Below are 21,419 nucleotides of genomic sequence, written 5' to 3'. Positions count from 1 at the left end.
GTTATTTTTGAAAAAACTAAATATTTGTTCTTCAATTTCTTATTATACTTATCACAAAATCCTAAATTAAAAAGTAAAAATAAAAAAAATTATTTTTCTTTCAATTTTTATTTTCGATAAAAAATTTGTAAAAGAAAAATTAAATTAAATCATGATTAAGGATTTCTTTAATTTTCTTTTTTTTGGTTAAATTAAAAATTTTATTTAATATTTGTAATGTAATTGATAAAAGGAACTTGAGAGTCTAAATAGGTATTCAGAATTATTTATTAATTGCATTTTAAATTAATATATTGAGTCATTAAAATTTAAAAAAGCTAGCTTATAAACATTTTTTGAAAAAGAAAGAATTCTGAAAGTAAAATGTAATTTTTTGTTGTTTTTTCTCATTAAATTATAAAAATTATTATTTTTACATATAATTTAATCACTAAAACATAAAAGTTAGTTATTAGAATCCATCAATAAATATAAAATAGTTTTCATTTTAAATTCCTTTTACAGTATCCAAGACAACTTTCAAATTCACCATAACATCTTTTCTGGATAAAAAGATTTTACTTGAGATTATGACAAGTATATAAATTTATGCAGTATTAATAGCATTCAGTTTCTTCAGATATTTATTATGTTGCTAATATGATTTTTAATACCAGTAATAATATTGTGAATAGCTTAGCAAATGCCCTCATTTGATGATAGCCTTTCTCTGTATTTTAAATTGTAATAATATTTTTACTTTTTCTTATTTAATAAATGAGTGAAATATTTGTAAATAATAAATGTTTTTAATAATTTTTTGATATAAAAATCTTTAAGATATAGATCGTAAATTACGAGCATATCAGATCACCTCAAAGATAAGATTTACTAAAAATAAATTTCTATTTAGAAAGCTTAAATTTCTTTGTCAATAAAATTCTCACATAAATTCTTTAAAATTAAAATATCTCTCACTAGTCTATAAATTCAATTTTAATGAAGAAGCACAATTCTAAATTGCATTCAGACTTTTATAATAAAATTTTGTGGACTTAATTTTTTAATCAATAAGAAAAATAGTTTGAAGCTAATTTACTATATTCTAAATTAATTAACTATTGATTAGATAGATAGATAATAAATAAGTTGAATACAAAAATATATCATGCCAACATTAATAAAATAGTTAACTTTTATTTTGGTTTTAATTAAGACTATTACATCTTTAGATTCTCCTTAATTTTGGAATCTAGCTCAGCTATAAGTTAATAATTAGCAATTTAACTTTTATTTTGGCTGGGATGTTGCATAAACCTTTGTATATTTTAGGATACAAGGATATAATTAAGGATGGATTGCATTAGGTAAATAATAATAATTCAAACAAAAAAATGAAAATATTTTTATAAATGTTTATTCTTTCCAAAAAAATTAGGATTTGGAAGCAACCTTTCACAAATGGACATGATTGTGCTTAGATTGAACTCTTTGCGTGTTGTAGCTGAAGATAGGTATTCAACTAATTCATTCAAATATAAAAAAACAAACATTTTTACATTATTAAAAACTAAAAATTTTTTTATTAAAAATAAAATCTTTTCTTTTAAAAAATTACATGAAAAAATAGAAAACTTTCAATTTTTGATTTTAAAACATTTTAGCAATAAAAAATATTTATTTAAAAGAATTTGTAATATTTATTATTATTTTATTTATATTATAATTTGTATCAAAAAAGGTTTAGCTTAAGCGATAGTTAAGTTCCAGATCTAAATACAAAAGTCAAAGACACATTTCTTATTAAGGGGGAAAGAAATGCAACTGGTTACTGGGATGCTACATTTAAGCGTAGAGTGACCTCAGTAGATCCTAAAAAAGTGATGCTTGATACATCTTAAAGATATATCACTATTTTATTAGGATAGAGTAATGATGAAGAGTTTACATAACTAAGTAGCTATAAATAGATATTTAAAATTTAATTTTCTCTAAATAAGATATGCCATTAAACATGTGCTACTAATTAATGTACAGGGCCAAGTAGTTAAGAATGCACTGGCTGTGATTACTTTAGGGTACTCTATTAGAATAGCTGTATTCTGAAATTACCCAAGATATTTAATTCAATAGATATTCCACCATCAAGTTTGATTTCTAATACAGTTTTTTCATTACAATATGGATATTCTACTGATAACAATTACATTTACTTTAAAGTCTAATAATAAAATACTTGGAATGTATGGATGGGGTTGATGTTTAACAATAGTAATACAGGCTATACTGATTTTTATGTAGCTTACTAGACTTCTTAATAATAGTTCTTAGTTAGTGATTACTTTATCGATCCTGTGGCAAATATTATTACAGAAGACGAAGTTATGGGAGATGGAAATAATGATGCCTTTATAACTGATTCATAATCCAACTATGTGGTTTTTGCAAGAAAAGTTAATACAGGAAGTCAGTATGATTTAACCCTAGATAGTACGACAATAACTGCTGCTAATTTTACTCTCTTAGTAGGCTCTAAAGATTTCTTTGAAAGTGAAATATAACCTTATTAAAACCAGCTAACTATAAAAATTAAAGTATTTATTTTAAATAATTTATTAGATTTTACTTAAATGAACTCTTCATAAATAAATTTAATTAATTTTTCAATTTAATAATGTATTCAGATATTTTAATTCTTTAACCCTTAAAATTGTTAAATATTTTAAATAAGCCTATAGGATGCGATTTATCTTGTTCGTCTTGCTACTTTGAATCTAAATAATGCAATGCTTGCGAAGATAAAACATTAAATCTTTATGGAAGTATTTCTTTATGCCCACCTACAATATCTACAATTCCTACTCCAACATCTAACAGCATATAATATATTTTAAGCAATAATTTAGACAGTATTTATTATTATTATCCAAATACCGTTACATTTTTATAATTGGATATCAATTTAAGGAAATTTAATCCTTAAACTACTTCATTAAGTATAATGAACCCAAGACTAAATAGTGATATAGATTATTCTGCTGTATCTCTAAATATGAATAATTAATAAGTAATTTTTTTGATGTGCGATAGTACTAGATCGGAGAAAATAACTAGTATTCAATACTTTTATGATTCTAAAAATTAACTTGTGAGAGATGCTAAAAATAATTAAAACATTTAAGGTAAATATTTATTATTTCTTAAAAATAATTATTTTTATTATAATTCATTAGTTATATCTGGTAAATGTGAAAACGGCGTTTTAAGTGCTCAAATAGCAGTAACTACATTAACTGTTAATTAATTTATATTAAGTTTGCATGTTGATTGCTATGATTTAAAGTAATTAGTACTTTACTCTTAAACAAGCTCATTTAGCTTAAATACACAGAATAATTCTTTATGTAATTAAGGATAGATTCTTTTTCCATCTCTCTGTAAATCTTGCAAATCTTAAGATACCCTAACATAATTACCATATTGTTGCACAAACTAAATTTATTCAATTCCATTATCAACATGTTAACCTATAAATATTTCATATTGGAACAAAGTAAATATTTTTGATAATTATTATAACAAATTTTTTTATTGAGAGAAAATTTAAAAATAATAGATTGATTTTAAATCTAATTTTGTGAAAGTAAGTTATAGCTTAAATGGTTCTATCATTTATTTTAAATATACTATACTTACAAAACAAACCGATGGAGCTTTTGGTTGTGGATTTAATAAAAATTCAGTAAACACTGGTAAATTTAAAATTAAATTTCAGAAAAGCCTCAATTCAGTTAACTTATAAATACAGATATGATGATCTTTCGTTTTAAAACTCTTGATGTCTAAGATTATTTTTCTTATGGTGAGGTTATTCCAGAATTAGATTAAATCTAAAATTTATTGTAATTATTTTAAAAATGTACTTTATTTTAAAATAAAAATTTTAAAATAAAGTCAAATAAGTGTAACGTAATTGACTGGCTAACAAGGATTTGAGGTTGTTTTTGCTAGAAACTTGGGTTTAGATTCTTCTGGTTCATCATAAGATGCAGATTTAACAAACTATTCAGGACCCATGATATGCTACTTAGGATCAACTCCAGATCTCTCTCCTAACAATAGATAAATGTTCTATAACCCGTAGGTCGTATTTTAATCAAGTTAAATCTGTGACTCTTCATGCTAAACGTAATTGATTTGATTTTTTATCACTTTTTAAAAATTAAATAATATAGTTGCGGATTAATAAATTCAAAAACTCCTGCTTGCACTTAATCCTATTGTATATAAGGATATTAACCTAAAGATATGGTATGTTAAACTTGTAAGAGTGGATATTAGTCTCCAGATCCTTCTTCTGATGTATGTTTACCTACATGCCATAATAATTAATGTACTTTTTATTTTATATTTACATTTTTGAATAAATTTCTTCAATAATAAATAAATAAAAGGTACCTAATGTTAAACACCATAAATTTGTTTATGTAATAATGGGTATTTCTTATATTATGGTGACTGTTTACCGATTATTCCAGAATTGGTTTACATCAATAACTTTTAGATTTCATTCAATAATTTAGGATTCTCACTTCTATATGGATTTGATTCATCTAAAAAGTATGTTTACTTAAATGTTTAAGGATCAAATTAAGGGTAATTATAATATATCTATCCATTTTTTTCACTTCAATATTCTTAATTTTTATAATGAAAAGATATATTGCATTGGGTTTTGGTAGCCATTCTACTTTTATGGACATAATAATGATTCAAAATTCTATTTCAAACAATACTTTAGTTACAGATATGTTTTCATAGGGTTAAATATTTTCTGTAAGAAATTCAATTCATTTAAATTAATATTAATCTAATTTTAAATAAATTTTTAAATAGTAATAAGACACTCAAACTAATGTAGCTTATCTTTCAGGTGGATACAATAACGGTTTCTGGAATATAACTGTTTTAAGACCAATTATTTCAACTGATTCACAAGATCTTAACATCAGCCTAACAACAGATAACTAAGTTTCTTTAGTACTTGGTTCTGATTAATCTATTGGATACCATAAAGCAAGCCAAACTATTAAATCTTAATTCTACTACGCAAAAGCCTAAGGAGGATAAGTAAATTATACTAACACATACATTCCAGATAGTGCTTAAGTATACAACAAGATAGAATTACCCTCATTTAACACAAGTCTCTATTATGGGTTTGATAAAAATGCACAATTTATCTATTTCAAACTTGTAGGAATGCTTCATTAAAAGTAAAGAATTAATGATAATTTAAAAAATTAATGAATGAATCTAAAAAAATAGTTGGTTTGGAATCGGATTTGGAAATTCAATGACAAGTACAGATATGATTATAACAAGATTTGCAAAATGTAAAAAAATTATTAAAAATGAAAATTAATTTAGTAAATTAAATCAAATCAATTTTTCTATTTAGAGAGTGCACAGGGTAGCGTGTAAGGTTTTGTTGTTGATGACAGGTACTAAATTTTTATTTAGTTAGATATGCAGTTTTTATATTTCCTTATTTTTATTTAGATTTTCAGATGGCTAAAGTATGCCTGGATTAGATATTTAGTAGGATGTTGTCATGATTAGAAGTACAAATATTTCTTAACTCTCTTCTTCTACAAATAGCACTGTTGAATTTGTAAGGAAACTTATTACTACTGATCCTTACTCAGAAGATTATAGCATTGTTTATAATACAAATACAAACTAAACTAATCCTATTGATTTGATATTTGCCTAGGGCATAGATTCAGACTTCACATAAGCAGGTCATACGTCTCATTTGCTTATGAGAGGCGTAATCTTGAATGGTAATTTAGATTGTTCTAAATGCCCTACATAGAAATGTACTGGGCCTGAAGTTAAAGATTGCACTAACTCAACTGTAAATTTCATTTAATAATTATTTAAATTAATTTCAAATGTAAATTTTAATAGGATGTGAGCATTTCTGTTTATTCAAAATTATTAGAAATTGTAATTGCTTTCTTAGTACTTAGTTTGCTATTATGAAAAAATTATAAATAAAACTATTTTTTTATAAATTTAAATTTATAATTATATATTAGTTATTGTCCTCAAAATATGATTATAATTATTAAATATAAATAAATATGTTTGTTTATGATTTGTTTTTTTAATCTTTATATTATCATTTAATTATTTTTTTCTTTTTTCTACATCAATTTTTAGAGCATCTACAAAGAATTTTTATAAAATGAAATCATTGAAAATAATTAATTATTTCAGAATTCAAAAGAACGTTTTAGGCTTTCAAAACAAACTTCTATATGTTTTTAAGGTTGTAATAATTATAATTATATATGAATTACTTAAAGCTATAGATTTTGTTATCATATAAATCATAATTATAAAAAAATGGAAGAAGTCAAAAATGTAAATGATGCTGACGATATAAAAATGATAGATAAAGATGTCTTAGATTATATCGTAAATAAAAAATCTTTAAAAAGTAATTATTTTGCTGATAAAGAAATCATTCCTAAAGTGCCTTAAGCTAAATTGGTAGAATATGTAGTAAGAGCCTAAAAGGAAAATAAAAAACTTTTGATTATACATACATAAGGAGCATATAATCCTCCTCATATAGGACATATTAATATGATACTTGATGCTAAGGACGCTGTTGAAAAAAGTGAAGGTTATATCTTACTAGCTGCTTACATGTCACCTTCTCCAGATACACATATCGATAAGAAAAAGTAGCAATCTTTAAGTAAAGGAGAGGAATACTTACATTTAAGCTTTGACGAAAGATGTTTCTTAATTGAGAGAATGATATCTAATTTAGGATATTAAGACTGGATTTTTGTTAATAGATATGAAGGAGTTCATGAAAAGGTATCAGTCACAAAAACTTGGATAAATATGCAAGAATTTGCTTAATAAATGATTTAAGAAATTAAAGAAATATTAAAATTAAATGATGTTAATTTGGCTAGTTTAAACAAATTAGTCGAAGTTGCCTTTTTGGTTGGTAGTGATAAATTAAATTATAAAAGTAAAACAATGGATGAATTTAGCAAGGAAGTAAAAGTAGATAAAAATAATCTACACCTGCCTATTATAATAAAGCAAAGAGCAGAGTTGAATAATGAAAAAGCACAAGCCAAAATGTCAGAATATATTAAATACAAAAAGGAAGAGTAAATCAAAAATAAAGTTTTTGTGTGTACAGACAGAGAAAATTTTTCTTCAACACAATTTAGAGAGTATATTAAAAAATTTTAATTGAAAGAAAGTGTTTGAGCAAATTAATTTATTTGTTAAAATTTAAGCTTTAATTAAATCCTTAAATATTTTAATATTTAATCTTCTTAGCATTTTTATTTATTAATCAATAAATAAATAAAAGATTAATTTTATTTTTTAATTTGTGATTGATTCATTTATAATCTTCTGTATGATTGTTAAATTTTAGTATTATTTCTTATTCAGATTTTTTATTTTTAAGCAAAATTAAATTGAAACAAAAGAACATAAAATAAAAACTAGAAATTGATTTTATCATTTTTAGATTTATAAAATTTGACTTATAAAATATCTTTTAAATTATTTAAAATTTTTGTTTGATTTTATTATTGATAGACAAGATGAACTTGATGTTTTATTAGGTTGATTGTGATTCATTTTTATTTTGTTATTTTTTTAATTTTTGTTCAAAAAAATATTTATTTATTCTCTGCTTGATTGATTTGTTAAATTTTAGTATTATTTCTTATTTTGATTTTTTCTTTCGTTTTTTAGCTAAAATAGATTGAAACAAGAGCATCGTAAATAGATAGAAATACATTTTATCAAATAAGATAGATAAATAGATATACACAATTTAAATAAATTAAATATTTCATTTAATATTATTTAGAATTTTTATTTAATTTTATTATAATAGAATGATAGTATGATGAATTTGTTTTTTTACTATTTTATGAAATACTTTTATTATTTAATACTTCAAAAATTTAATTCATTAAACTCGCTTTAAGTTTATAATTAATTTTTATTTATTTGTTTGTTTGTTTCTGCTAAGTAAATAGTTAGTTTATTTTAGGTTGGATATAAAATGGCTTTATTAAATCTACTAATAGGTATTTGTTATCCTCTAAAGGAAAACAATAACAACCAAATGAATCATTAAATTAGAGTCGTCTTTTTATTTATAATTCAATATATACTTGATTATGTCTTCCCATAAATTTATTGATTTATTTTTTCTTCACACACAGCTACACAAAGAGACTAAAATACATTTAAAATCGATTCTTTTATTTATTCGCAATCTGTTTCATAATCATTATCTTATTCAAGATCTATCGTGTCTCTGTGTTATTTATCAAAGCCTAGATCTTTATCTCGAAAGCAATTAAAAGAATATATTTTATTTTTAGATGTTTCAAATTTGACTTTGAAACCTGGTACACATCTCTTAGGAGACTATGAGTATTTTTTCTTTTTATCCCTTTTTAACTTTTGAATGAACATAGCTCTCTCGGTTTACAAATCTAAAGCCTCTTCGTGCCACATGCTAGTACTTTAATGCAGTCCTGAGAAAGGGTTTAAATTACTATTTTTAGAAATATTGCTATCTCCAGCCGACAATTATGAACTATATGATATATTACTTGACATTTGTTAATTTTCTTTATCATAATAAGCACTTTCTCTACTTTATTCAGATATTTTACTGCTCACTTAATCATAATTTTCAGATATTTTGCTATTCTATTCAGATTTTTTAAGCTAATTACCTCTTTAATAAAACTTCGATCTTTCTCTCATTGAATATACTTAAGTTTTTTTTTAAGGCTAAGAATTTTTACTTTTGCTGATACTTTTTTGAGTAGACACCTTTTTGTCTTTGCAACTCTTTTCAACATTTTATTTATTTTTGTTTTGTTAGTTTTAATTCTAAGATTATCTTGTGATATCCTTTAAAACAAATTCTCCTTCGGCTTCACTTGTAATAGAATTCTTTCTTTTTCTTTTACATGTTGCATTCTTTTTATTCTTTTCTTTATCTATTTTTTTTGTTTTATGTATATCTTTATATTTATTACTTTTTTCTTTTTTAACCTAGGACCTTAACATGTAAGTGGCATCTTCTGTGCCCAATAATTTTTTAATAGAGTTTTATTTACTATTTTTCACATTTTTAAAATCATGCTAATTGGTGACCTAATTTAATTTAGTATAGGATGGAACATTTATACGAGCGCAACTATGATATTATTTATTTGACTGAATCTTATTTTATGTAGACTACAGTCTAGGAGTGCTGCTGTATGAGGTATTTCCAAAAGCTTTTTACTCTCTCCTTTTCATTAATGTTAAGTACATTCCTTTAGATAACGTTACATTTCCTACCATTGTCAAAGGAAGCTTAATATTAGGTGTCATATTATTAATGCCTTGGTTATTGTTACTAAAATTATTACTGCTACTATTTCTCACATCATCTTTTTACAGGACAATAACATTTTCTTATAATTTTTGAAATGTACCTGGGGATTATTTTTATTTAAAATGTGGCTTAACCTATTCACAATTGCTTATAATCTAATCTTCCTGCATATTCTTTATTATAAACCCCTCTGCCAATACTCTTTGTATTAATTAATAAAAATCAATAAGAAATTAGTATTCCTTTAATATTATAATAATGTTAATTGATATTTCTTTAAAATCTAAAAGATATTTATATAGATTTATTGTTAATCCTTTATTTTATTTGTTTATTTACTAATAAATAAATAAATAAATCACTAAAGCTTTTACATTCATTCATTAATTTTAATTAGGAATAGTTTGTTTGTATTTCTTTATTATTGCTTTTTGCCATAAATTTATCATATAGTAGTTAGAGATGCATCTCATTTCATATTTCTATTTATGTTTCATAATTCTTCAAACCAGTCCAATGAAAATATAATATTGACTTAGATATTTATATTTTTGAAATCAAATTTTGTATTTTAAAATATTGCCGCTTTTTAACTACTAAGTTTGTTTAGTTTATAAAATAAAAAACTATTATTTTTATTTTTAAAATACAAATTTAATTTTTAAAATAATTTTGAAATAATTGATAAAAATATAATATTTTTTTATAAATTAACTTATTATCCTAAATATTTTATTTTATTTAAAAATTTAAAATGCAAAATTATTTTTAAAAAAACTTAAAAATAACATTAAACAAGTATTATTGGTTTACATATATATTTTTATCAATTATTACTTCCTAAAGGTAAATTAGAAAGCTTTATTTATTATCTTTCAATCTTTACAGTGTTATTTTTAAAGTGCTTTAAAGTTGAGTAAAGCTAATTATGCTTAAAATTTATTTATTCAGTAAAAGTTTATCCGTAGCCAGTTTTATTTGGACAAGGCTAAGGCTAATTTAAATTGATGCTTACTATTTCGAGAGAAGGTTACATGATATCACTTTATTCAATTTGCTTACTATCACTTGCAAAAATATTATATTTTCTATTCATATACACTTTTTTATTATTATCAACTTTTTTTTAATAGTCATCAAGCTGATCTAAGTCTAATGACTGGTTTAGCTTATTAGGTGTAAAAGAATAATTCTTATTAGCTTATCCTCTTTCTTTGGATATTCTACTTTCAGAAGTTCTTAATAAACTAAAAGTTTTATTTAAATCTCTTTTTGTATCAATTGTAGCTGCATTTTTTAAATAAGAGTTTACTTTCGTGAAAGGGTACTTTTTTAAATAAAAAGTTCCTTCAAAATTATTATCATCATTTATAGTCTATTTAACTCTTGATATATCATTCTATAAAGGCTGTTAATTAAAATAATTTGCTTATGATTTATTAAAAGATTGCAAATCAGAGTGTGTTTAGTTTAAAATCTTGCTATCTTTATATTGGCTTTGATTAAAATCAATACTTTGACTAAATTTATTGAAGTCTTAAAACTTATACACATTTTCGTCTCTTTTTTAGCTTAAACTAGTGTATGCTCTTGAAGTAATATTCTTCTTTTTCAAGCCACTAATTTGAAGAAACCAAAAAAAATTTAATTTAATAAAAGTGAAAAAAAAATTACTTACTTGTAAATAGCTTAGTTTTTAAATAGGTTATGGTCATGTGTATTTTTGTTAGTTTTAAAAACTGGTGATCCATCTAATTGTTTTTCTTATGATGGTTCTTTGACTGGAAAGTACTGTTAAGTTTACGTTATCAAAAGTAAATCCTCATATTTTAACTTAAGTGTATTGTATCTTTTGTTCGATAAATCCTTGAAATTTGAAAATTCTTCTTGTATTTTATTTACAAAGACTGATTATTCTATACAAATTTTGTTTAGCTAATCTTCATATTAATTTTTTATAACTTATTTAATTTCTTTAAGCTCACTGCTTTATAAATTATTCTACACATTTAATTACTCTTAATATTCTATCTAAAGAATTTACAATTACTTAGATAAATCTTTTTCTCTTCTTAATGTAGATAAATATTTTTCTTTTTCAACTTTATACAAATAATCTATTTCTGCAAGTTTTTAATCAGCTGTTTTTTTTTATTTTATACCTTGTAAATTCTATTCTTCCACTTAATGTTTAAGCTTCAACGATTCTTCTTCTAGTTCTTTAATTTTTTTAGATAGTTAGTCTACTTAAAATGTTTATTTTTTTAAATCTATCGTCAATTCAAGATTTAACTATTTCTATAACAAACATTGGCCTTCAAGCATAGAAGACTTTTAAAGCTCTTCCTTTAAAATAATATCATAAGAATTTGAATTATCTGATATTAAGGATTCCTAAAGTTTAGAATGGTGTTTTTTAGAGTCTTATAACAAGTTTTCATAATGTTATTTTTATTGTTACTCGCTTGCCTTTTATTATTTATCTAATTCCTCATATAACTGCTTAAAAGAGTTTTCATAAAATTATTTAAGCTAAGCTACATTTTAATGATGTTCTTCATAAAGCTCACTCTCTCTTTATTTAACAGCTTTCGCTACAATTAATCGAACATCATAATTTTATTCATAATCAAATTATGTTTAAGACTAATTTGATTTATTATTATTATTTTTAATTTATTCCCTTGAATTTTTAGCTGTCAATTCATTTAAGTTTTATTCTTTTAAATTTAAATAAAATTAAAAAATAATTTTTTAGATATAAACTTACTTTGAAATTCTTGTTTAAATTTTTGAATTTATTAGTCAAGCTTATCATCTAATTCTCTCCTCATTTTATCTACTTCTCTTTAGCTCTGTTGTTTTATAGATTTAGCTTCAAACTCAAAATTCATTTTCTACTAAAAGAATTCTTTATCAAATTTTTTCTGTTTATCTATGAATTCAGATATTTAACTTTCTTTTTCATCTATAATTTTTCTTTGCTGCTCTATTTTTAAAGTTAAACCTTTTATCTTGATCTGATTTTCCTCATTTTCTTAAAACCATTTCTAGTATTTTTACTGGGAATTATATATATTTTTTTCTAGCTAACTTATTTCTTTGTCATAATTTTCTATTTTCTGCTTCAATAAATTATTTTCTTATTTGTAAAAGTTATTTTATTCAGTGAGCTACTCTATCTTTTATAGACAAAATATATATTTTAGTTACTTCACTTTTTCTTTTAATTCAATTTAATCAAAAATATTTACTTTACTTTTTCTTCTTAAGAGCTAATCTACTTGAGCATGTCTAAGCTAGTTGTTTCTTATATTTGCTGGTATGAAAGATAACTTTCTTTTTCAGTAAATGCTTGTTCTTGCTGCCTACAAAATCAAATTGATATTTTAATTTTTTTAAAAATTTAATATAAAAGGCATTTTACTATATTTTTGATAACAAACTAGAGTAGAGACTTTAATATTTATTTGCTTTATCATTCAGTTATTCTTTTATAGCTTTAATATTTTCTTCGTAAGCCAACTTTTCAGATTTAATCTAATTTTCATGTTGATAAATTAAATTTTTTTTTTGTTGTTTCATATACTCTAAAGAGTCTTCATATATCTTTGCTTGTCTAGATTTCTATTCGTTTGTATGTTAAAGCTCTTTTATAAGTTCTTAATTTTCTCTTTTGAGTGCTATTTGCTCTTTGTTTAAGTTTGCTAAAAATGATTCAAGATTTATTACTTTTTAGTCTTAGCTAGTAATAATCTAGTCAATATTCGATATAACTGAAAGATACCTTTAATGAAACTATTCTATTTATTAATTTTTTTTAATGATTATTTCCTAGCAGTTTTTTTCAATCTTCTGAGATACCTACTCCGATTCTCTTTTTACTTCTTCGATTTCTTATATATAAAATGCATTATCTTCTTCCAAATATAAAATCTTTTATTAATATTCTAGGATTTCCATATTCTATCTTTAAAGTTTTTTTTCAAGTAACTCACACTATTGCTTATATTAATTCAAATTTAACTACAGAATTTCTTTTTCTGTTTAAAAAGATCTCATCTAAGTTTCTAAATCATGATAGAGCTCCCAAATTACTTAGTGATTTTATGAGTAAATGCTTTTTTCCATCAACTCTTCAATACTAAAAAGCTTTTTAAATCTAAATAATTCTCCCATATATACTTCTCTTGGTATATAATTTTTGATAGCCATAACAAAATTCTTGACTTCTAGAAACAAAGTAGTAATTTCGTTAATCCTTTCTATCCAATATTTCGTTTTTTCTTGACAGATTTAACTAAATTCTTATTCTCTCTTTATGATTTAATTTAAAATATCATTCCATTTTTATTCGTAAAGGACCTCTCTTTCTTATTCCTTCTTGCTTAAAAAATTAATGTCTAAACTCAGACGATCTATTTCTCTTTATTTCTCTCCTAATTTAAGCTAGTGACTGCTAACTTATTCTTACAGAAATTAAGTTTTTAATTCTAATTCATTATTAAATGAATAAACAATTTATTATGAGACATCACTTAAGTATGTAGGAACCAATTTTGTCAAAAGTATGTGCTAAACTTATTCAGACCAATCTTTAGATTTAAAGTCTTCATTTTTTTACAAATTTTCTAAATTTTATGATGATTTATATTTTTTTTGTATATTTTCAATAGATTGCAAAAGACTTTCATCATAAACATCAAAATTTTTTTAGAAAGTTAATTCTTAACTAGCTTATTGTAATTTAGCAGTATCTAAATCTACTTAGTTTATTTTTTGAATACTTTTTTGCATATAATATTTCTGATTTTAAAAACTATTTATGTTGTTTATCCTACTTTATTAACAACTAAAAAAATATGTTATTAAAGTAATTAAATATTATGTTTGATAAGACTTGAATAATATTAATAAGTTTACTTTGCTATTAAATTAAATAAGTAAAAAAAGATAGATAGATTCATATTAAAATTATCTTTGAAAGATAAATCATTCTTTTAAAATTTACTAAAATAGGTAAAATATAATTTAATGATTTTTATAAAATTTAATATTTAAAAATTAAAATTTATTTTATTGATAAAATTTGTAAATACCTTTGTAGAATTATATACTTAGCTTAAATATATTTAGAAATATCAAAAAAAGTATATCAAAGTTTCTTCAAAAGGGAATATACCTCTAATAGTTTTTCACCAAGCTTTAAATTAATTATTTAGTTTTTTACATTTTTAGTAACCATCTACTTTTATATACATTAAAAAATTAAATTGTAAAAAAATTTTTAGCTATAAAAAGCAAATACTTTGAAATAAAATCATAGTGTATAAACAAATAGTAACACCAAAATTAAATATTTATTCATTTTATTTGTTTATTTAAGTTTTTATATAATTTTTATGAAATTTTTAAACTAGTTTTTGCTCTTCTTAATAATTGAATTCATTTTTTTAGCTACCTTTATTAGTTTAATCTAAAAAAATATTATTATATAAATAAGCATTACTAATATTTAATATCATAAAATTAATATTGTGAATTTAATTTTTCAATTAAATCTTAAACACGAATTCTATACCACATATTTTAGATTATTATAAATATGAAATATAAAATATAAATCAATGCTCCAAACCACCAATAGTTTACAATTATAAAATAAAAAAGAAAGTATCTTTGATAATATTGAAAATCGTATTTTGATTTTGAATTAATCTCTATAAAAATAGATTTAACAAAGGGATTTACATCTACACCAAAATTTTTATATTTAATTTAATATATATTGATAATTAATTTAGAAGCAAATAAGATAAAATAAGAGTAAAGAAAGGTTGTAATATAAATTAAATTCATTTTTGATTAAAATAGAAGTAGAATACATCCTATTAAGTGTCTATCAGTATGAGAATTTATACACATCTTTGTGTTCTATTTATAGTTCTCTACACAAATTATTAAAGAGCAGTTTTAGCTTAAAACACAAGAGACCCTTCTATAAAATACAAAATATTAACTAATACAAAGTATGTAAATAGAATAGATCTAACAAACAGTGGTTTCTCTCTTTTTTATGGCATATCTAAAACAAATCCTTCTTAATTATACTTTTACTTTTTAAGTACACCACCAGTAACCAATATATCACAATTAGAATTGAGTAATAATTTTAAATTAGTTGCAATTATAAAAATTACTTATAATATAATTAAGTTTTTGGAAGTACAACTCAAAGTGTATATTCAATGGTTTTTCAAGTAAGTAAACCACTTGCCACCTATGTTTGCAATGTTTTAGATTAGTAATTCTTATTTTATACATTTTTTTTTTTAATATTTAATATATTAAATTCTTAAAAGATTTTATACTAACGGAACACCTTCTGGAGCCACACCTGTAACTACTAATGTTTAATGTGATGATCCAGGTCAACCAAATAATATGAATACAAATTACTGGGATTATTTTAACCAGTACACTAGGTTAATTAATCCCGCTAATGGCTTTTAAATTGTTCTTAACTAACCTATGAATATTCAATTTATTGTGAGTTCAGGAGGTATATATATATCTTTCTAATAGATAATAAAATCAAAAGAAAAACTTTTAAAAAAATAATTAATTAGGAGGTACTTAGAGATTTACATATACTATTACTTTGTACAGTTAAAAATACTGTCATGGTATATGTGCCGCAGGGTAATGTGATGGTCCTAATTATAATGATTGCTTAAGCTGTGCAGACCCTTAAATGGTAAATTTAAAATAAAGAAATAATTTTGAACAAATTAATATTTTTACAGGTCTCTGTTCATAACTACTGTGTCTATAGAGATCCCGACTATCTTCCTTAGCCAGCAACTCCTCCATCACAACAATCTTAATGGAATAAATTTGAATACATGAATGACAAATTTAATGCCTCAATATACTATGGATTTAGAAAATAAAACACATTTAACTACTGTTATTTTAGAATTGTTGTTAATTAAAGTATGATAACTTCAACTCCTGGTTAAACTCCTTCGTATCTCAAAAATATGGAAATTTATATTATTAAATACTTTTTTATTATAATTAAGTTGGATAGGTTTTTCTTTTTAAAATACTCACAAAAGTGGCACTGCTCCATTTAATGATATGGTAATAATTACTTATCTAAGTGGATATTCTGCAACAGCAACTCGTATTATTTAAAAAAAATAATTAAAATAATAATATTAATTTCTATTTTAATTTATTAGCTGATGTAACAGATTATCATTCTGAATCCCCTCTGACTTTCCCTTTGACACCTCCACCAGGTAATGCAGCTTATTATCCTGTAAAAGATACTGCACAAAATTATGTATATGCAAGAGGTGGGTATGATGGTTCGTCTAAATGGGATGTGAGTGTAGTAAGAATGTGTGATTTAGAAGATCTTAAAAATACTGCTTACTTTGATTAAGGAGCTTTTGCTGCTTATTATGATTTAAATAATGATGTTAAAACTTTAGTATAATGTAATTTTTTTAATGCTGGCCCATGTTTACCCTTACCTCAAACTCCTACATCATATTCTTTTTCTATGGTTGTTGGTCTTCTTCCTTGGGATAGTGCAAATATGATGAACAATAAGCATTATTAAAAAATATCTTAATTAACATATCCTATAACAACTCCAGCAAGTAGCTCACTAGTAAATACAAAAGTAATTTATCAATCATTTAAAAAATATATTTCTCAAATATTTAATTTAATCTAAAAGTTTTGTCCTAACTGCTCTAATTAGTAACTAGATTGTTTAGGTCCTGAATAATAAGACTGTACAACATGTGCTATAGGTTACTAATTTGATCCACATTATCCTATAAGCGGACCTGGTATATGCATTAAAAAAATTATTCCTTGTCATTCAGACTGTGCTTAGTGCCTTACATCATATAATGATGGCTGTACTTCTTGTACAGACTCCACAAAAGTAAATTTTTAATTTACAAATATCGAAAGATAAAATAAATAAATTTTTTTAGTTTTTATATTACTCTCCTCTTTTAGGTGGTAGATGCATAACATCTAATACTCTATTTTGGAATAAAGTAGATTTAGGAACAACAGATCTTTCTTTTTATTATGGTACTTAGTTTCATTTATCTATCTATTTATTTAATAAAAATTTTTTTTAACTTAATTTTTGGGTAAAATAGGTTGGGACTCTAGCTTTGAGTTTATCTACTTTAAATTTGTGGGTACTATTCAAGGATGGGTAGGTGTTCTTTTTAGTACAACTAATAGTGGAGCATTTACACGTATTTATTATAAAAATTTTTCTCTTGATTTTCTGAAATTGTAAAAAATAATTAAATTTTTTCAATAGCATCAAAAGATACCTTCCAATTTTCTAAGCCAGGCATTTCACCTACAAGTATTCCAGTTAAGGATGCTAGCTGTTCAAGTATTTAATTTTCTTTGTTTTATATTCTAAAACTATTTTATAAAAAAGATGGGTCTGATTGTTTCAAAGGTAATGCAAATTCTCCTACTGATAGTATTTAGCTTGTTTAAACAATACCTTCATCAATATGGACTAATACAAATTTAAACGCTATTATGTCTAGATAAGCTATTCGTATAACATTAATTCAAGTTAACTTATTATATATTCAATTAAATTCATATAATAAAAGCTTCTGTAGTAGGTAGTAGTGACTAAGTGATAGATGATAACTATAAAGGTGTAATTATTTATTATGACACAACATCTACAGATCCCACTATTTAGTCTGGTGCAACGTTTAAAACTGTTGCTCTACCAACTTAATAATTCCTTAAAACATAAGTATGTGCTCCTAATTGTATTACATGTTCAGGTCCTGAAATTACAGACTGTCTCAGTTGTGCAACTGGATATGCTCTTGCTGGGTATTTTTACTTCAATCTAAAAAAAAAAAATTAATTATTTTTATTTTAACAGGTCAGCTCCAAATTAATGTGTAAGTGTTAAAACAACTGGTTGTAATCCTCCATGCGCTACTTGCCAAACATCTAATATTAATAAGTGTATAACTTGTTTAAGTACTATCAAAGTTGTTTATGGTGGTAGCTGTATTTCTTCATATCCTTTGTATTGGAATAAGATTTACTTTAACCAAGCAAATTTTACTGTTTACTATGGTTTTGATTCAAGCTAAACTAACATTTACTTTAGAATTACTGGTCAAAATAATGGTAATATATTTTATAAAATAATTAATCACATAAAAGTTTGATTTAAAACATTAAAGGTTGGATAGGATTTGGGTTCATGGACAGAAACTTAGCATAAAGCAAACATTTAAAAAGTAACAAATAGATAAATAAATTAAAGTGAAGGATAATATCTAATAATTATTATTAATTAATAATAGCTGATATGTGGACATTCAGATAAAGTAATGGTAATATTCTTATAGAAGATAGAGCATCTTTCTCTTAAGCACAACCTAGTAAACAATTTTATATTTGTGTTCTCAACAATCATAATATTTATATATTCATAAATTTAATATTAGTGTTGGATACTAATATTGGTGGTAAAAACGATTTACAATACATTTAAGGAGGAAGAGATTCATTAGGTTATTGGGATATTTACTTCGTTAGAGCTTGCAATACAGGTATTGAATGCATAAATAAATAATAAATTACACTAAAAAAATATATTTATTAATTTATTTGAATTAATAGGAGATTCGACATAAGGTTTAGATTTTACCTTCTAGCCAAACATTTATTTTTATTTGTCTTTTGCTTATGGCCCTAGTGATATTTTAACTGGTCACTCTTAATATTTTACAATTACTACTATCTTAAAGACTACATAGATATGTGATTAGACATGTTAGTCATGCACAGGTTAGTTAAAAAGATAATTTATTTTTTTGTAAGTTTATTCAATAATTAAAATAGGCCCAGAGCTTTATTAATGCACAAGTTGTTAATCAGGGTTTTTACTTTCAGCTTCTTCTCCTTCTCCTTGTGTACTTAATTAATAACCCTGCTATTAGACATGCCAGACTTGCACAGGTCCAACTGCCTCTAATTGCATAACATGTGCCAACAATTAGTATTTATAAGCAGGAGGACTCTGTGTTCCATAGTCTCCTACTTTTTGGAATAAGATACCAATTACTGGAACTAATCTTTATCTTTATTATGGTTATGATACAGCATTATAAAATATATATTTTAGACTAAAAGGAACTGGCCCTAGTGGGTAAATTAACATTCATAATTTTTAAATGCAATTAATTTAATAATAACTTTATATCATATTTAGTTGGCTAGGTATGGCGTTTTAAAAAGTAAAATAGCAGATGGATATGATTGTCTTGAGAATGGTTAATGGAAACACTATAATTGAAGATAAATTTTCATAATATCACAATTATCTTCCTAGCGATGACATAGGATAAGGTGGCTCAAAAGATTACTATTACATCACTGGTGGAAGATCAGGGGCAAATACTTGGGATGTAACATTTATGAGAGTGGTTGCAGACTAAGATACTAAATTTGATGCTATTATTGATTCTAGAGCATACTCTTTAAGCTTTGCATATGGAGCATCTGATACATTTGATGCTCATACTGCAGTTTACAGCATAGATAATGTATATTTTCTTACAAAATAAGTATGTGATAGTTCATGTTTGACTTGCTAAGGACCTGAAACAACTGATTGTTTATCTTGCCCTTCTGGTTTGAAATAATTTGTTATCTTATTCTTTTATTAATCAACTCATTAAAATTAAAGGTACAATTTTATCAGGAAATGCTCCAAGTATTTGTATTAATCCTGGAACAAACTGTGATCCAAGCTGTGCAACTTGCTCAGGTCCCGGCCAGTCTAATTGCTTAACTTGTTCATCAGTGAATAAAATTTCTTACTTTGGTACTTGTATAAATTCCACTCCTTCAGTATGGAATAGAGTAGATGTCAACTCAAATTTTGTTTTTTATTATGGTATAAAAATTTATAACTCTAGAAATAATCTAATTATTTTAAAATATAATCATAAAGGATATGATGCAGGTGGTAGTTATATATACTTTAGAGCTGTGGGAACTTCACCAGGGTAAATATTTTATTAAATAATTTTAGTTATAATTTATTTTACTCTATTCAGATGGTTTGGAGTAGGTTTTAATGGTAGTATGCTTAATACTGACATGCACATTGTAAGAATACCTTCAACAATAGTTTAAGTAGAAGACCGTTATTCACTAGGTATCTAAGATTATTTTAATAAATTACTTATATTATATTCTAAATAGGTCATGTATAACCTCTTTTAGATCTTTCTCAAAATCTAGTGACTATTAAAGGAACATTAGCTGGATCTAATTTAGATTGTACTTGGGTCAGATCAGCTATTTCGCCAGATACTACTTACGACATACCTTTGAATTTTAATTCACAAATAAATCTCATTTTTGCATTCGGAGCAACTTAAGTTTTTAATAAGCATACTTCTGTTTATACAGTAAATGGAGTTACTCTTTCTAGATAACAACAATGTTCTACTGGATGTTTGAAATGTACAGGTCCTGATCCATAAAACTGTAGTCTTTTTAATAACTCTACTACAACTAACAACACTAACTCAGTTATATGGAACTATAGCAGTATCGTAAGCTGTCTCTTTAGCTTATATATGATAATAATATTATTATTTTGAAAAATTTATAAAAAAAAGAAAATAATTATATGTTAATAACTAACTAGCTTTATATATCAATTATATCTTATAAAACATTAAAACTAAAAAAATTTTTTATTTTATTAATTTCTAGTAATAATCTAAAACTAATATGAAAATTTTTTTTATTTGACAGGATTTATAATTAAAAAAATATTTTGCTTTATAATTTATTTTTAATGCTGGGATTACAAAAAAAATGCAGGATTAGAGTATAATAAACAATATTAATGTATTAATTTATTAAAATCTAATTT

The 21,419-nt window shown here is 23.8% G+C and overlaps 5 protein-coding genes across 5 annotated transcripts; 3 read left to right on the top strand and 2 right to left on the bottom strand. All coding sequences in view use genetic code 6, as the record gives it.

Annotated features, from left to right (window-relative positions):
• Nucleotides 1–1,147: 1,147 nt before the first annotated feature.
• TTHERM_00470970 (DOMON domain protein) lies at nt 1,148–6,027 on the top strand (the record flags this gene model as incomplete). Its single annotated transcript, XM_001032987.2, has 16 exons — nt 1,148–1,346; nt 1,418–1,493; nt 1,721–2,573; nt 2,711–3,161; nt 3,213–3,532; nt 3,596–3,731; nt 3,788–3,881; nt 3,934–4,167; nt 4,215–4,372; nt 4,434–4,635; nt 4,698–4,815; nt 4,876–5,255; nt 5,308–5,375; nt 5,441–5,483; nt 5,542–5,899; nt 5,953–6,027. The coding sequence occupies 16 exons, from the start codon at nt 1,148–1,150 to the stop codon at nt 6,025–6,027; spliced, it is 3,765 nt and encodes a 1,254-aa protein (XP_001032987.2).
• Nucleotides 6,028–6,393: 366 nt separating this feature from the next.
• On the top strand, nt 6,394–7,284 carry TTHERM_00470960 (cytidylyltransferase; the record flags this gene model as incomplete). Its single annotated transcript, XM_001032986.3, has 1 exon — nt 6,394–7,284. One exon carries the CDS (start codon nt 6,394–6,396, stop codon nt 7,282–7,284), a length of 891 nt encoding a protein of 296 aa, XP_001032986.1.
• A 915-nt stretch (nt 7,285–8,199) lies between these two features.
• Nucleotides 8,200–9,816, bottom strand: TTHERM_00470950 (hypothetical protein; the record flags this gene model as incomplete). Its single annotated transcript, XM_001032985.2, has 1 exon — nt 8,200–9,816. One exon carries the CDS (start codon nt 9,814–9,816, stop codon nt 8,200–8,202), a length of 1,617 nt encoding a protein of 538 aa, XP_001032985.2.
• Nucleotides 9,817–10,262: 446 nt separating this feature from the next.
• TTHERM_00470940 (hypothetical protein) lies at nt 10,263–14,293 on the bottom strand (the record flags this gene model as incomplete). Its single annotated transcript, XM_001032984.2, has 5 exons — nt 12,864–14,293; nt 12,696–12,804; nt 12,207–12,618; nt 11,115–12,156; nt 10,263–11,055 (listed from the first exon to the last, which is right to left on the bottom strand). The coding sequence occupies exons 1-5, from the start codon at nt 14,231–14,233 to the stop codon at nt 10,263–10,265; spliced, it is 3,726 nt and encodes a 1,241-aa protein (XP_001032984.2). The 5' UTR covers nt 14,234–14,293.
• A 1,050-nt stretch (nt 14,294–15,343) lies between these two features.
• Nucleotides 15,344–21,141, top strand: TTHERM_00470930 (DOMON domain protein; the record flags this gene model as incomplete). Its single annotated transcript, XM_001032983.3, has 24 exons — nt 15,344–15,599; nt 15,653–15,740; nt 15,799–15,998; nt 16,066–16,193; nt 16,243–16,466; nt 16,522–16,625; nt 16,684–17,132; nt 17,190–17,402; nt 17,455–17,557; nt 17,629–17,730; nt 17,799–17,876; nt 17,925–18,050; nt 18,109–18,343; nt 18,396–18,649; nt 18,706–18,762; nt 18,829–18,906; nt 18,973–19,077; nt 19,148–19,315; nt 19,370–19,676; nt 19,740–20,161; nt 20,217–20,426; nt 20,484–20,538; nt 20,590–20,690; nt 20,738–21,141. The coding sequence occupies 24 exons, from the start codon at nt 15,344–15,346 to the stop codon at nt 21,139–21,141; spliced, it is 4,467 nt and encodes a 1,488-aa protein (XP_001032983.2).
• Between the last annotated feature and the right edge of the window lie 278 nt (nt 21,142–21,419).

This window comes from Tetrahymena thermophila (assembly GCF_000189635.1).
Source record: "Tetrahymena thermophila SB210 genomic scaffold scf_8254565, whole genome shotgun sequence".
NCBI lineage: Eukaryota > Ciliophora > Oligohymenophorea > Hymenostomatida > Tetrahymenidae > Tetrahymena > Tetrahymena thermophila.
This window is presented reverse-complemented; position numbering and strand designations above follow the sequence as displayed.